Genomic DNA, 16,017 nt, shown 5'->3' with positions numbered 1-16,017 from the left:
TGGGCCCCATCCCCACAGGAGGCCTTTTGCCTCTTGGTAGGCCGTTATTGTAAATAAGAATTTGTTATTAATTGACTTGCCTAGTTAAATAAAGGTTAGAAAAAAGTATCTCAAAATGTGTAGATACTACCTAGAAATGTTTAGATAGTATAATAATTTTCTAAGGTCAAATGCAGACCTTTAAATTCTCAATATCAAATCATTGCTGGGTAACAATTAAGTACCTTACAGTGATTGTTTTCAAAATTGATTTCAAATAGCAAAGAGCAATTGCTCCAGCAATAATTTTGCTAGGACTGTCTGGGAGTGGTCTGAGTAGGGAGGGAAAAACTGAAAACGAGTTGCTATTGGCAGAGTAGTTTGGAACAATATTTAATTGGACTATTAACTAATTTACCGCCTGTTGATGTCACCAGGCAGGCCAAAACTCCATCCCACCAAAACAGAATGACATTTCAAACTGTTCTTACACTAAAAGGGCATTATCATAATTTTCACAATTTCACAGTATTATTCAAACCTGTGATGAAATATATATAAAACACGTTAAAACACGTTTTTGACTTCACTGGGCCTTTACATTTTTGGGGGGGTGGCGGAAATTGGATTCCATAGTCATGACAGTTTACCTTTGACAGAAGAGCTGCAACACCTTTGCCCCTGAAAGACTCTGGTACATAAGTTGACAGTAGGTCTACCTCCTTCTTGCTCGTAAATTTGTAGCGCAGAACCGCGCTATCCTGATATCCTGTGCCAAGAGAGTAAAATGTTATTTATACTTGTAACATATTATATTCCCAACAGTCATGCGTTCCTAACTAGGAACGTTCCCAAGTGGGCCATGCAGGAACACCGGCCTCGAGTTACTATAACCCTCTGGTTGTAAATGGCAATCCCTGCTCTGTTTCACGCTCACCTTCGCCGTCCAGGTTGATAGAAAAGCAGAGGTTGTGTCGGTCATGTTTTACTCTCAAGTCGATGTTAGGACTCAATACACTAAAGGCAGACATATGAGTATTCAAAACCTTTACAGAATGAGGTGTGCTGTTTAATGCATAGACGCAAAAAATCAATTTTCGTAAAGCCATATCGATTTTCTTGTTCAAGAGTCAGTTCTCGCCCGTGGCTGTGCGCCGTCTTTCCCAATGTAATTCCATTGATGCCCACTAGCCGGCGTAAAATAGTTACTTCATGACTATAATGAGTTGAGATTGTAATTAAATGACCATCATAATTGTCACAAAATACAATTATGAGTCTTCAATTCCATCTGTAGGCTAAAAAGTGGTCTCTTTACCAATGTTACATATATTATGAAAGGTAAAGGCAAGGAGACAGAGGTCAAAAACAAGGTTTATTTCTAGGTTCAGTAGGCCAATATACAGTTCCCAATAACACAAACAAAAGTTTCCCTCATTTCTGCTATATGACAGTTCTACTGAAGCAAGTTGTGTACCTTATGAGATACCCAAGTTATTTTAGTTTCCAAGTAAATATTTTTCCAACATCTTTTTCAGTCACCTGTGTCCATTCAGCATTGAAAACATTCTAACATTTTAATAATCGTTTTGTCTTCTTCTCTTTTCATTCCGGTCTCAGCTGGTCCTCCATATTTGACAGTAATAAGTTTTGGCACAACACATCCTCTTATCCCCAGTTCTATGTGGTGTGTATCCAGAATCCAGTGCCAATCCAATGCTATGTTGACTACAGCTCCTCTGAGTCTGCTAAAGCTGCAATATTATTCACTCCTGCAGCATTATTCACCCCTGCAGCCATCACAGCGAAAAATACATTTGGGAAAAGGGATCTGGCATAGATGGCCATCTTGGGGAGGGAGTGAGCCATGACCACCTCTCTCTTCTTGCTGTTCAGAATCTTCAGGATCTCATTGGCAGCCTCTGCTGGTGTGATGCCCATAACCTTCTGTTTGGAGAAGACTGGGAGGTAGGGCGGGATAAGGTTGGTTAGAGTAGTCAGACCAACACAACACACAGTTTTAAGATCATCAACTGAGACAGCAGCTTACTTGACCAGATGGACTTCTTGGTCTTTTCCCCAGGTGGAGGGGAGATGATGAAGGTGTGGTTGACAGTGCTGACAGAGATGCCATACTCCTGGACCTCAGCCCGCAGACAGTCAAAGAAGGCTTGGACTGCATGCTTAGAGGCAGCATCTGAAACCCAGCAGAAGCCAAATTCAGACCCTGATCTCCCGCTCATACAATTGTTTCATTATTGAGGGAACTCATGCTGTATATCTGAATACCTGTTCATTCAAACTTCATCAAACTACATTCAGAAGTAGGCCTACTGTCGGTATGAAAATGACTGAACTCACAAGTGGCACGGAAAGGCATAGCCAGCTTGCCCTGGATGCTGTTGACCAGAATCACATGGCCAGTCCTCCTCGACATCATGGATGGCAGAAAACCTGCGGTAGGGACCAATGTAACACAACTCTCAAACTCAAATTCCTTTTAACTGAGTTCAATTGTGCTCTGTTGTGATATAGTACCCTTAGCCACTGTGATAGGGCCAAAGTAGTTATTGTCCATAACTAGTTTGTCCATCTTCAGTGATGTGCTCTGTACTGGGGCCTTGACTTTAAGGCTGCTGTTGAGAATGAGCACATCCACACAACCATAACACTCCATTGTCTCTGCGATCACATCTGGCATGCTGTTCATGTCACCGAAATCCACCAGCACAAGTTTAGGAGGGAAGGTCTAGGAAAGGGAAAGAGGATTTCACAATGATGCAGGATCAAATTATCGTAATATATGGTTATTAATCTTTAGGATATTCATGATCACTTTACAATTTATGCATATTCATATAAATGCTAATAAAACTAAACTTTGTATCAGGCATATAAAGACCATATAATTGCTCTGTTGAGTTTAAGATTTATGACATACTTACTAATTTAGGGTCTGCAGCGCTAGTCAGGTTATCAGCAAAACCTTCAAGTTTTTCCCAAGTTTTTCCGCAAAGGATGACTCTAGCTCCTCCCTCGTGAAACAACTTTGCACATTCTGCAAAGGTTTGGATTAATACATTTACAGATAGAATACTGTTTTAGTAACAATGTAATAACAGTTTTCTACGTGCACTTCATATCTGAGCTTTGTTTTTCAAAATCAAAACAAAGGATTTACCCTTTCCCAGTCCTGTTAAGGCATCTGTTATCACGACCACCTTGTTGCGTACCGTTGCTGTGGACAAGAACTTGAGCACCAGACTGTGCAGGAAAATAACCACTGCTGTTACCACCACCACAACAGGCACCAGCAGAATTGCAGCTGGGTCCATACTCTGGAAAAGACCAATGGGAATATCATTTTCAGTAGCATATAGTGCCATGTTTTAGTGTTCAGTGAGAAAACTTGATAGTTTTGAATTAAAAATACAGGCAGTAAATGTATTGTTCAGAAGTATGCAGTGCATTCTTATAGAAATACACGTTGGTCTACAGTCCATTATATGATATGATGAAAGCATGTTCAAGATGAATCAATAATCAATGGATTGACTAATGGATGAGAAGTGATACATAGAATAAGAATTCAATTCAAATTCTATGGGTGATTATAGAATCAAAGTGAGAATATTGAACATTCTCAAAAATGTATTTCATACCAACAGATATTCCGTGTCCATGATTTTGGTATCCAAAAGACCCTGTTAAAGACAACCGTTAAAGGTCCAATGCAGATGTTTTGATCTCAATATCAAATCATTTCCGGGCAACAATTAGTACCTTACTGTGATTGTTTTCAATTAAAATGGTCAAAAATAAGAATAAAAAATGCCTTTAGAAAAGGGCAATTTATCAAATAAGAATTTAGCTAGGACTGTCTGGGAGTGGTCAGATTTGGAGGAGAAAAGTGAAAACTAGCTGTTATTGGCTGAGAGTGTTGGAGCTCTTTTTCTTATTGGTCTATTAACTAATTTACCAACTGGTGATGTCACCAGGCAGGCCACAACTCCATCCCACCAAAACAGGCTGATTTTTCAGGTGGTCTTTTCAAACAGCTCTTACACTTAAAGGGCGTTATCATCATGTTCACAATTTCACAGTATTATTCAAACCTCATAGTGTGGAAATATATATAAAACACAGAACAATCACATTTTTGAATGCACTGGGCCTTTAAGCCTTTAGTTACTCTTATAACTCTGAAATAGAAACAGAAGAGACAGATATTGACCATGTACTGTAGTGACAGAGCAAGTTTAAAGATAGAGCTTATGATCACTCTACTAAATGCTGTCAGGTTGTTTCATCAGAAGGAGCTAAACATACTCCTTGATACATGACCTCAAATTATCACAAAGGGCAAAGTGAAACCCATCTTCAGTTAGGACAGTGTCAATGTGAAGCATACCGAATATGTCAGACAGTCAAGGTGACTCAACATTTCATAGTACATTCATACAGTATAAGATACAGTCACTTTACAGTAACTTTCTCTCCTCAGATTACTATATCTTTGCAATAACCACCCACGACAGTCCCAGTGTGTCCCATTACAGTTTAAGTGTGATTGGTCCACAGTATTTGTTCTACTGTGTGTTGTAATAGCACTTAAGCCACAGTTTACCATGTACTGTACAGTGTGTGTCTGTCCAAAGGGAGGCTCCAAATATACCCTGACCTAAAAATACTATAGCAACGTTATTTTCGAAAGCTTTACGGTAACATCCGCACAACTCCAAGATAAACTTAATAGATCCAAGAATAACATGAATGAAACAAATGCGATAAAGATACAACGTGGAAAAAAACTAAAGACCGTAATCATAGATGTTATCCTGCCATCCCTACACAACTACAATGAAATCAGAACATGGAACTATACAGTAACAAGTTTCCCTGTGTCTCAACACAAAACGTGCAAATACTGTCCTGGCCGGGTGTCATTGGCTGACTGTCTCCATTTCACACCTATAGTATGGTTTGATATCATTCACACAACTGCCACTTACGGTTTGGGTTGGCTAGACCTCTGGTGGAAAAATGTCTGCTAGTATTCCTGGTTAGGTCTTCTCATTTGGGGCAATGTTCCCAGCCCCAGCCCATTCAGAGTGTAGCTCTGACCAGCAGTCCCCATCCCCCCAGCAATACTTTGGGATTTGAGCTCTTTTAATAGCGCACAGCTGAGTCAGTCATTTTCCATGCATGTTGTATACATGTTATGTTTAGCATGGCAAGGCAGCTCACACCTGCAGGAGGCAGAGGTCGTGGGGGAGATGGTGTCCCATTGCTAAGGCCTTGCTCTATTTAGCTCTGTTTTCATTTAGTGCACCACAAAGCAAGGATATGGCATAGAAAACAAACTGAATCACACACACTCACACAGACGTACCAGTGAACATGCATACCCTACACACACAGATAGAAAGACAGACACATACACACAAAGGGCCGGCTTACCGAACGGGTACTCAGGGCACGTGCCATGGGGCCCGGACCTCCAGGGGACTCCAACCCTCCCCTCCCCCCAAAAGAAAAGTGAATATTATTGTTTTATTTTGGGGTGTTGAGAGCAGCCTGGAGGTCGGGCCCACCAGATAGCATATTACGAACACATCGGTTGAGGGCCCCCCAGATAGCATATTATGAACACATCGGTTGAGGGCCCACCAGATAGCATATTATGAACACATCGGTTGAGGGCCCCCCAGATAGCATATTATGAACACATCGGTTGAGGGCCCCCCAGATAGCATATTATGAACACATCGGTTGAGGGCCCCCCAGATAGCATATTATGAACACATCGTTTGAGGGCCCCCCAGATAGCATATTATGAACACATCGGTTGAGAGCCCCCCAGATAGCATATTATGAACACATCGGTTGAGGGCCCCCCAGATAGCATATTATGAACACATCGGTTGAGGGCCCACCAGATAGCATATAATGAACACATCGGTTGAGGGCCCCGATAGCATATTATGAACACATCGGTTGAGGGCCCCCCAGATAGCATATAATGAACACATCGGTTGAGGGCCCCGATAGCATATTATGAACACATCGGTTGAGGGCCCCCCAGATAGCATATTATGAACACATCGGTTGAGGGCCCCCCAGATAGCATATTATAAACACATCGGTTGAGGGCCCCCCAGATAGCATATTATGAACACATCGGTTGAGGGCCCCCCAGATAGCATATTATGAACACATCGGTTGAGGGCCCCGATAGCATATTATGAACACATCGGTTGAGGGCCCCCCAGATAGCAAATTATGAACACATCGGTTGAGGGCCCACCAGATAGCATATTATGAACACATCAGTTGAGGGCCCCCCAGATAGCATATTATGAACACATCGGTTGAGGGCCCCCCAGATAGCATATTATGAACACATCGGTTGAGGGCCCCCCAGATAGCATATTATGAACACATCGGTTGAGGGCCCCCCAGATAGCATATTATGAACACATCGGTTGAGGGCCCCCCAGATAGCATATTATGAACACATCGGTTGAGGGCCCCAGATAGCATATTATGAACACATCGGTTGAGGGCCCCCCAGATAGCAAATTATGAACACATCGGTTGAGGGCCCACCAGATAGCATATTATGAACACATCGGTTGAGGGCCCCCAGATAGCATATTATGAACACATCGGTTGAGGGCCCCCCAGATAGCATATTATGAACACATCGGTTGAGGGCCCCACAGATAGCATATTATGAACACATCGTTTGAGGGCCCCCCAGATAGCATATTATGAACACATTGGTTGAGGGCCCCCCAGATAGCATATTATGAACACATCAGTTGAGGGCCCACCAGATAGCATATAATGAACACATCGGTTGAGGGCCCCGATAGCATATTATGAACACATCGGTTGAGGGCCCCCCAGATAGCATATTATGAACACATCGGTTGAGGGCCCCCCAGATAGCATATTATAAACACATCGGTTGAGGGCCCCCCAGATAGCATATTATGAACACATCGGTTGAGGGCCCCCCAGATAGCATATTATGAACACATCGGTTGAGGGCCCCGATAGCATATTATGAACACATCGGTTGAGGGCCCCCCAGATAGCATATTATGAACACATCGGTTGAGGGCCCACCAGATAGCATATTATGAACACATCGGTTGAGGGCCCCCCAGATAGCAAATTATGAACACATCGGTTGAGGGCCCACCAGATAGCATATTATGAACACATCGGTTGAGGGCCCCCCAGATAGCATATTATGAACACATCGGTTGAGGGCCCCCCCGATAGCAAATTAACATGTCATTAGCCATGGCAAAATATATAGAATAGTAAAGAAAATGCTTTAAAACCGCAAGATTTTCTCTAAGTCTCATGGCACATCGGCCCCAGATGTGCAGTCCAGCCCTGCACACACACACACACATGCACTGTTTTGTCAGCTTCACAGATTCTTTGAGCTGTCTTATTCCATGCCAAATGTTGACCCAATGTCTCCATCTCCAACCTGTATCAAATCAACTTTATTATACGTGTTGTAGAGAAAACATGTTGCTATCTTCTCATCTTTTTACTAATTAATCCTCACGTGGCATTCAGTTTCTCATATTGATTACGATTACAGGATTGACTAAAACTCTACAAAGTGTGATTGCTCTAAATACAAAGTGTAATTGCTCTTGAACGCTCCCCTTGCGCGTCGTTTCTATGATATTCCCCGATCTGCACACTCTTGGAATGTTTGGCTACTCTCTCATCTGGGTTGCTACTGTGTAGCTATGTTCTATCATTCTGTGGAATGGGTAGCGCACGCAGTTTGCCTGGACGACTGGAAAAATCCATGGAGCAGTCTACTACAGTACTGTGCAATTACAGCTAGCTGGACTCTGGACAGCCAAGTCTGATCCGTCAAGGCAGTCAGGCAGATACAGAATATCATCGGTTTAAAATATTGCATTAATCATGGCTGATTTTGAGGAATTCGAAAAACAGCTGAGCGAGAACCGACAGGGTGATTTCCCATTTTATTTCAGCCTTCAATTTTGGATGTGTTGCAATGGTTCTAGCTATCTAGCTTTTAGATAGCTAACTAACATTAGCTAGCTAACTAGCATGCATTGCTGTGATTATGTGGCTAGTTGTCAAGTTAGCTAGATAGCTTTGCTAGAAGAGCTAGTCCTGCTGAATGCAGATGTAGCTTATTTAACTAGCTAGCTAATTTAACCATTAGCCAGTTAATTTATTGACTAGCAAACATGGCATGGCTATAGTTCGAGGTAATTAGCTTATCTAACTTTACCTAGCTAAATTGATAGTTAGTTAACTAGCTAACTATAGCTGCACCAGATATCTAGATGCACTCACTGATCTATTGCACTAGCCAGCTAGAGTTAGCTAGCTAGTTACCAAGATAATCAAGCTAGCTATCCCAGACTGACTGATCAATTTCGTTTGCTTGGTCAGCTTGCAGGTAGGTTAGCTATATCTTGGTCCATAATAAGCATCCCACTGGAATGTTATGAACTCATTTCTGTCAAATCTATTCACATAGCTGGAAGCAGCTTCTGTGTATTTTACCCCGATCAAATTAAGTTTATTCAAGAGTTCATACTAGCTTATTACAACCCCTCTCTGCATGTTAGGTATGTCAGGTGTATTATAGTGACGCATTGTGCTGAATGATGCTGAAACATGATTGTATATAGCTACCAAAAGCTTGGCTTATGTTCCATCCTTTTTCTTCCCAACTACATAGAGAGAGAGAAGGAGAGACGCAAGAAGAGGAGCGGCAGTAGGTCTCAGAGCCGCAGTGAGAAACATCGCAGCTGGAGCAAAGACCGGGGCAACCGGAGCCGAGAGAAGCGAAGCCGCAGTAGAGACAGGAAGAGCCGGGAGCAGAGGAGCACCTCGCGGGATCACAAGAAGCACAGGTGAGTATTTAGCCCCTGGTACAGTACCTGGAGCCACTCACTGACAGAAAGCAGCATGTCAGGTATACTAAGGTATTGCCTTTTCAGTGTTACCTCTGCCAACAATGAGCCAACATGTATTCTGTTTACTCAGCTATTCTCCACGAAGAACAAGGAGGAAAAGGACCTGCAGATACTGGGATGTGCCTCCCCCTGGCTTTGAACACATCACACCATTGCAGTACAAAGCTATGCAAGGTATCTGTCAACTTCTCTTTGCCTGTTAAGTGGCTAATATCCCACTGTAATGTTCCCCTGTTTTATTTATTTCCTGTTAAGTTCATACATGTAAGAATTAATTGTCAAGAACAGTGCCAGTTACTAAGGTTGTGTGAAGTTTCTCTTACTCTCTACTTTTCCCTTCAGCGGCTGGGCAGATACCCATAATAGCCCTGCTGGCATCATCTGACACGAGTGGGTTGGCAGTAACACCCACCCAAGTGCCCTTAGTTGGCAGTCAGATGACTAGGCAGGCTCGACGTCTCTATGTTGGCAATATTCCCTTTGGTGTGACAGAGGTAAACTTCCCAGAGGACTTACGTTGTCCTGCACATTGAAGTGACAGCATTGTATTTCAAGGTATTTTTGCAGTTACTGTATGGGTTTCAGCTGTTATTTTTTGCATTATTTATTTCTGTTTTTAGGAGTCCATGGCAGAATTCTTCAATGCCCAAATGAGGCTTGCAGGCCTATCGCAAGCCCCTAGCATCCCTGTGCTTGCTGTGCAGATAAATCAGGATAAAAACTTTGCATTCCTAGAGGTAGGTTGCCTTGTGTCCTCTCTCTTCTGTATATGTTGGTGTGTAACATTAGTTGCCTTTCATAACTTACTTAAACTGTCTAACTCCCTGTTTGGCATCTTCCTCTCCAGTTCCGGTCTGTCGATGAGACCACACAGGCCATGGCTTTCGATGGAATAATTTTCCAAGGTCAGTCGTTGAAGATAAGACGACCACATGACTACCGGCCCCTACCTGGCATTTCAGAGCAACCTGCTTTTCATGTCCCAGGTTTGTACAGTGGCAACATGATTTCTTAGTTATGTAGTTCACATTCATAGCACCAGTAGATGTCTGCTACAGTACAGGTATATTGCAGTTGAACGTGTTTATTGTTGTTTTTGTCTCTGTAGGTGTCGTGTCCACAGTGGTACCAGACTCCCCACATAAACTGTTTATTGGAGGCCTACCCAACTATCTCAATGATGATCAGGTACTTCACTCAAACAGTCATTTCACATTGACAACACAAGCATACCTTACCCTTCTCATTTGTATTACTTTCTTGAACTGGTCACTGAAGTGACAGACTTACAGTATTCTGTTCTGGTTGGGTGGGGGAGAAGTGACCTTTGTCCTTTACACTTACAACCATGTTGAGGCACCAGGAGGTTGGTGGCACCGTAATTGGGGAGAACGAGCTTGTGGCAATGACTGGAGCGGAATCAGTGGAATGGTATCCAGGTATTTGATGCCATTCCATTTGCTCCTTTCCGGCAATTATTATGAGCTGTTCTCCCCTCAGCAGCCTCCACTGGTTGAGATAAAGCTTATAGGCACACGTGAATAAAACATACTAGGGAGTAACAATGGGAATAACATTTGGCCTAAAGTAGACAGTATGAACTTAACTGTAGCTGACGCTCTTTCCCTCGCCCTAAGTCCATGGCAGGCGTTTAGTAGTGTAGAGATGCTTATAAGAACTAACACATTCAGAGCCGACAGCATTTGCTTCAGTCACACCCTGCAGGTGTGAGAGTGCTTTTGTGCAATGCACAATGTACACCTTACCCAAAGGAGAAGTTGCTGTTTGAAAAACATTGAATAATTGAATTACAATTTTCTTAAAATTCATATTTTTTCAGGTTCTGTTTTCATTGTGTCTACAATTTGGCCAGTGTTGTATGGAAATCACAATATGAATGTAGTATTTATGTCTGATATTTGTGAAGATGCCAGTAACTCCTCCTTTTATGCAGTTTGTTGTTACACTTCTGTTAGCAATCATGAGATTACATTTCATTAGCATTATTCATTAGCATTAGTTAATGTGAACACATTATTTTTCACTCCATGAATCGCTCTAATATGTTTGAATAAAAACTCAGCTAGTGATTTCATGACTGAACTAAATTGTGAATTAATATTTACACATATTATTTATGCATAATCATCAACCCAGTTTCAATCTCGTTCACTTGATTTCAGAGATAACAATAGTATCTCTATCAGATAAGTAGTTTATAGTCACTAATGGTCCCATGAAAACATACTGTTGAATGGGATAAATGCGTGACCATCTGCTAGCAGGAGCTATACGTATATGAATGGGTGGGTTAATAGGCATGATTATCACTACTCCCGTGAGTGAAAAGTGTAACTGTTCAGCTGTATGCTAATTTCTCATTTTAACCATGCTTATTTGACAAAGGTAAGCAAAGTCCAGTTCATAAGATGCAGCGAGGTAACATGTCCTAGATATCACAATATGCAGGCTTGAGTAAAATTCCTGGTTAAGTCAAATGGTTGCCAACAACCGCATTCCATGATTCCTCACACCAAACATATGAAGCCCTGACTGTGCTACATCTTCACTCCAGAGAGATTGGGAAACGGCATAGTTCTGCAATGTTGTTGTGCACTAAATGAATTGGATTCTAACTTTCCATTCCTCCTGATTTCTTTCTAAACAGTACCCTGATTGTACCCTGGTGTTTATTTCCTTATTCTTTTTTACTCTGGCAGTCACTGCTACTGCTTTGATACTCACAGCTCTTTCATTTTTGTTCCCCCACTTTGTCCCCAGCTAGGGGCCTGTAAGATCGTTAAGTCTGCGCTCATAATTTGTTCAGTAGTACTGATCTACTGCTGCCATGCCAACATGTAACACAAGGCAAGTAAGACATTCCGTTCCTCCCACGGATACACTCCTAGCCAGCAGGTTCCCTTCCTGGCTACTCTTTCTCTCTCTCCCATCACTCTTTTGAAACGCGTTAAGGACTAAATTAGTTAGGGGTGGGATAAAATAAACAGATACCCGATTAATGTTAGGTTTTCGGGTGGTTCTCAGCCTTAAAAATAAAGTGAAGACTGTGTTAACATGATGTACTGTCATGAAACAAGTGCATTTTGTAGATGAAGTGACAGCCAATCAGTTTACTTTGATGATGGGTTCATCATTTTCATAGCTCAGGTGAAGTAGTAAACAAATATAAGTATTGGATTTTATAGTCAGTGCACAATTTTCAGCACAACTTGTGTTATTACTGTTTAATAACTTTATATTATTGTTAAGTAAATGAATTTATGGTAAAATATGAATAAGATGAAATACATTACACAAAGTTTGTTAATCGAGTTCTGTCTATCTGTACCTGTTAATGTTTTGTCATACAGAAAATCAGTCATTCAGGGCTCTTTCAAAAATCTCATATATAGTTTCCCTGAATTATTGTGGATTTAGTATATGTCATACTTAAATAGAGTTCGTCTGTAAAACATCAGCCGTTGTATGCATATACAAATTATTAACAAATTATTAACAAACAATTGATTTGCTTCGTAATTAAGCAATCTTAATCTCATCACACTGAAACTGATAAACGTTCTACAATTATTATTATTTTTTTAATACAAGATACACATATTTTGTTTTCTTTGACCATGTCATTTATTGCACTTCTCCAGGCCATTCACCTTGGTATGATTTCTCTCCTCATGACTATTAAATGGAGGCTTAGAATTAATTCAGTAGAATATGTGGTGGATTCATATTACCCTGCTTATGCCTCTGCTTGTCTTTATCTCTGATGCAGGTGAAGGAGCTCTTGACATCATTCGGACCACTCAAAGCTTTCAACCTTGTCAAGGACAGTGCCACGTCACTATCCAAAGGTTATGCCTTTTGTGAATATGTTGACATCAGTGCGACTGATCAGGTACGGATGAGCAAATGGTATGCTTTCTCATGGTTATGGTTTATCATTTTTTGGTGTCAAATCAATCTTGTTTTTAAGGTTCTATTCCATATTTGAAAAGTTTCTGTGTATGTTTGTCAGGCAGTGGCTGGGCTCAATGGCATGCAACTGGGTGACAAAAAGCTCATCGTCCAGAGAGCAAGTGTGGGGGCCAAAAACGCCAATCCGGTGAGCGCAGTTCCCTTGTGCATTTTGAATTGCAAGAAACAAATGTGAGTACCAGCAGTCTAAGTGTGTCGTCTGTCTGGCCTGTTTTCCTTCCTCCCACCTAGTCTGCCATCATCGAGATCCCGGTGACGCTGCAGGTGCCTGGGCTGCAGGGACTTCAGAACTCTGGGCTGCCCACGGAGGTGCTGTGCCTGCTCAACATGGTGATGCCTGAGGAGCTGGTGGATGACGAGGACTACGAGGAGATCCTGGAGGACATCAGTGAGGAGTGCTGCAAGTATGGCAGCGTGCGCTCCATGGAGATTCCTCGGCCTGTCGATGGAGTGGAGGTCCCTGGTTGTGGCAAGGTAAAAGGTTGAACTGAGGTTATTCAATACAGAATGAGACTCTGCTCTTCACTGTTGTTAAACATAAGTAATTGGTCTGAACAAAATAAAAAACTGTAATACACCACATGAAGTATGAATTGTTGTTGAAGTAACATGTATCTATTTGCTATTTGGATTCTGATGAGGTTGATGGTTCTTTTTGTTTCAGATCTTTGTGGAGTACGTTTCTGCTGTAGACTGTCAGAAAGCCATGCAGGCCCTCACTGGCCGCAAGTTTGCCAACAGAGTGGTGGTCACCAAATACTATGATCCAGACATGTATCACAGACAGGAGTTCTCAGGTTAGAGGGGAAACAGGAGGCAATACATGGAATTAACTGGGACCTCCTCTTTCCTGCTTCCTCAAACCTGGTTTCAGCTCTTCAGTATTGTGTGTTCTCTCTCCAGTATTCACAGCTAGTACGTTGTAACCCTATCCTCATTTACTACAGTAGTACAGATTTTTGGGAAAAAATACTAGATTTTTACATGCGTCTTTTAGATACTCTAACTGATATATTACACCAACAAAAAATATCTGTTTGCAGTGAATGAATTTAGTCTGAAATGTATACAAATAAATAAAACCATGCTATTTGTGTAGGATTCCCTTTGCAGAAGTAGTATGAATGTCATGTGTACTTAGATCTAAAACCAGACTACTGTAACATAGCCAGTGTTGCTGTCTTTCTTAACTCTGGAGTCAATGAGATGATACAAAAGTGAAATGTTTAGATTTCTATTCTGAGCACAAGCTGTTTTCTTGTTTTGTCTCTTAACTTAAAGAATTGTTAAGTCGAGATGTACCTATATTTGATAGCTATCATACTTTCACTGTGTGATACTGAGAAGTAACTAACAGTGAAGTGTTATTGTATACCCCCCAGAGTCAGATGAACTTGTGAATGCCATGTTTATGTCTCTGCATCCAGTATGAAGGAAGTTAGAGGTAGTTTCACGAGCCAAGTACCATAGACTTCCAATCATTGCGCTAACGCTAGTTAGCAACTTCCTTCAAACTGCACCTAGAGACATAAAAATGGTTTCCGCAGGTTCATCTCACTCTAGGGAAGTTTAAAACTGAAACACCTAAAACTTGTGTTAGAAAAACACTCTCAACGCTAATAATTACAAAGAGTGAACAAAATAATTGTTTCAACAAAGCCATGATTTGGGCATTTTCACAGCGGTTTAAACCCATAACCTTGACATTTGCAGATTGTTTTGTGTTCGTGCTCTGGATTAAGAATTTGTGTCATTTAAATTGTAGCAAAAAATTACAAGGTCACAAAAATACCATACTGGCAATAGAAATGGACATTATGAATAGTTTTTTGAATAAGAAATATTTGGTCATCCTACAGGAAGGGACGAGGAGATTTTAGAAGATGTGCTTTTAATTTCTGTAAATAATGTATGTAGCTAATGTATATCCTGTGTTTTTGTTATCAGATGCTTTCGCAATTGTATGGAAGAAAATTGGTTAATTTATTTTTACCCAAAGGTTTTTTAAGCTTCATGAAAATTGCAGACGTGAGTTGATCCAACATTGTCGTATGACAGTAATTCATATCATTCATCATTACAGTTAGACCTCCTTTGAGTGTTTTATTATGTACTGTATATCACATACGATTACAACAAAAACAGTATGCTTCATTATGGGTACATTGGAAATCAGCTTTCAACTAAATACATGCAGTTAATTTATTCAAAATAATTATAAATACTGTTTTTGTAAATGTGGTTTTGAATGTGCCAAAACTGAAAGCATTTTTCTGTACACATCTAACCTGCCACTGCCATGCCTTGAATAAATGCCTGCATCCTCTGTCAGTCTATAATAGCATTATTGTTGCTATGAAATAAGGCTGATGTCAATTTCAGGACAGGGGCATCTTGTGAGATCAGATCCAGTGAGGAAATGTGAATATACTGTGAACTCGCACCAGACTGATTATCAGTTCAGCTATCAGGCAGTAGAAGGCAGCAAAGTTGAGCTTTATCAGGCTGGTCTCATAGACTAGACATAACATAGTAAACGAAAATCCAGGACACTCAAATTAGTATAATATGTTAATAAGACATAAGAAAAAAGGTTACTTAAGGCAAAAACGAAAGGAGGGTATATATAATACAAATGTGTATCAACCCAAAGGTTGCATATTTGAATTTCATTACGGACAAGCATTTGAGCTAATTTGTAAATTTGCAACCACTTTCTTCTTTTGAGCTACTTTGCAACTACTTAGCATGTTAACAAACCCTTTCCCTAACCCTGACCTTAACCCTTTAACCTAACTCTTAACCCTAATCTTAACCAGGGATGGGCAAAATGTACAAAATACAATTACAAAATATAATTACACAAAATACCATAAATATTGTATCAAATTAAACCACACAATACTTCTATTTTGAAATGTATTTAATTAAAATACATGTATTTTGTATTTTAAAATACAGAAATATATTTGCAATTAGCTGGCCCAGAATAGCAATAATATTAAAGAAACTTCTTACATGCTATAACTGTGAAATGTTGTTGTTTATC

At 40.8% G+C, this 16,017-nt stretch overlaps 2 protein-coding genes across 7 annotated transcripts; one reads left to right on the top strand and one right to left on the bottom strand.

Annotated features, from left to right (window-relative positions):
• Positions 1-1,401: 1,401 nt before the first annotated feature.
• On the bottom strand, positions 1,402-8,780 carry LOC129833481 (dehydrogenase/reductase SDR family member 7C-B-like). 6 transcript variants are annotated; one of them, XM_055898114.1, is made up of 9 exons: positions 8,692-8,780; positions 5,440-5,500; positions 3,642-3,683; positions 3,161-3,317; positions 2,925-3,037; positions 2,518-2,728; positions 2,341-2,433; positions 2,030-2,176; positions 1,402-1,940 (listed from the first exon to the last, which is right to left on the bottom strand). In XM_055898114.1, the coding sequence occupies exons 1-9, from the start codon at positions 8,712-8,714 to the stop codon at positions 1,708-1,710; spliced, it is 1,080 nt and encodes a 359-aa protein (XP_055754089.1). In that variant the 5' UTR covers positions 8,715-8,780; the 3' UTR covers positions 1,402-1,707. The 6 variants fall into 6 exon arrangements, with proteins under 6 accessions (XP_055754089.1, XP_055754091.1, XP_055754090.1 ...); XM_055898116.1 differs by having other exon boundaries at positions 5,440-5,495; positions 8,692-8,774; XM_055898115.1 differs by lacking the exon at positions 3,642-3,683.
• LOC129833480 (splicing factor U2AF 65 kDa subunit-like) lies at positions 7,682-15,294 on the top strand. Its single transcript, XM_055898113.1, has 11 exons — positions 7,682-7,993; positions 8,738-8,912; positions 9,046-9,149; positions 9,318-9,469; positions 9,596-9,712; positions 9,823-9,961; positions 10,084-10,163; positions 12,766-12,888; positions 13,009-13,095; positions 13,200-13,442; positions 13,633-15,294. The coding sequence occupies exons 1-11, from the start codon at positions 7,945-7,947 to the stop codon at positions 13,768-13,770; spliced, it is 1,407 nt and encodes a 468-aa protein (XP_055754088.1). The 5' UTR covers positions 7,682-7,944; the 3' UTR covers positions 13,771-15,294.
• The last annotated feature ends 723 nt before the right edge of the window (positions 15,295-16,017 follow it).

Source organism: Salvelinus fontinalis, chromosome 34 (genome assembly GCF_029448725.1).
Source record: "Salvelinus fontinalis isolate EN_2023a chromosome 34, ASM2944872v1, whole genome shotgun sequence".
NCBI lineage: Eukaryota > Metazoa > Chordata > Actinopteri > Salmoniformes > Salmonidae > Salvelinus > Salvelinus fontinalis.
The sequence above is the reverse complement of the archived record's forward strand: the minus strand, read 5'-3'. Positions and strand labels throughout refer to the sequence as shown.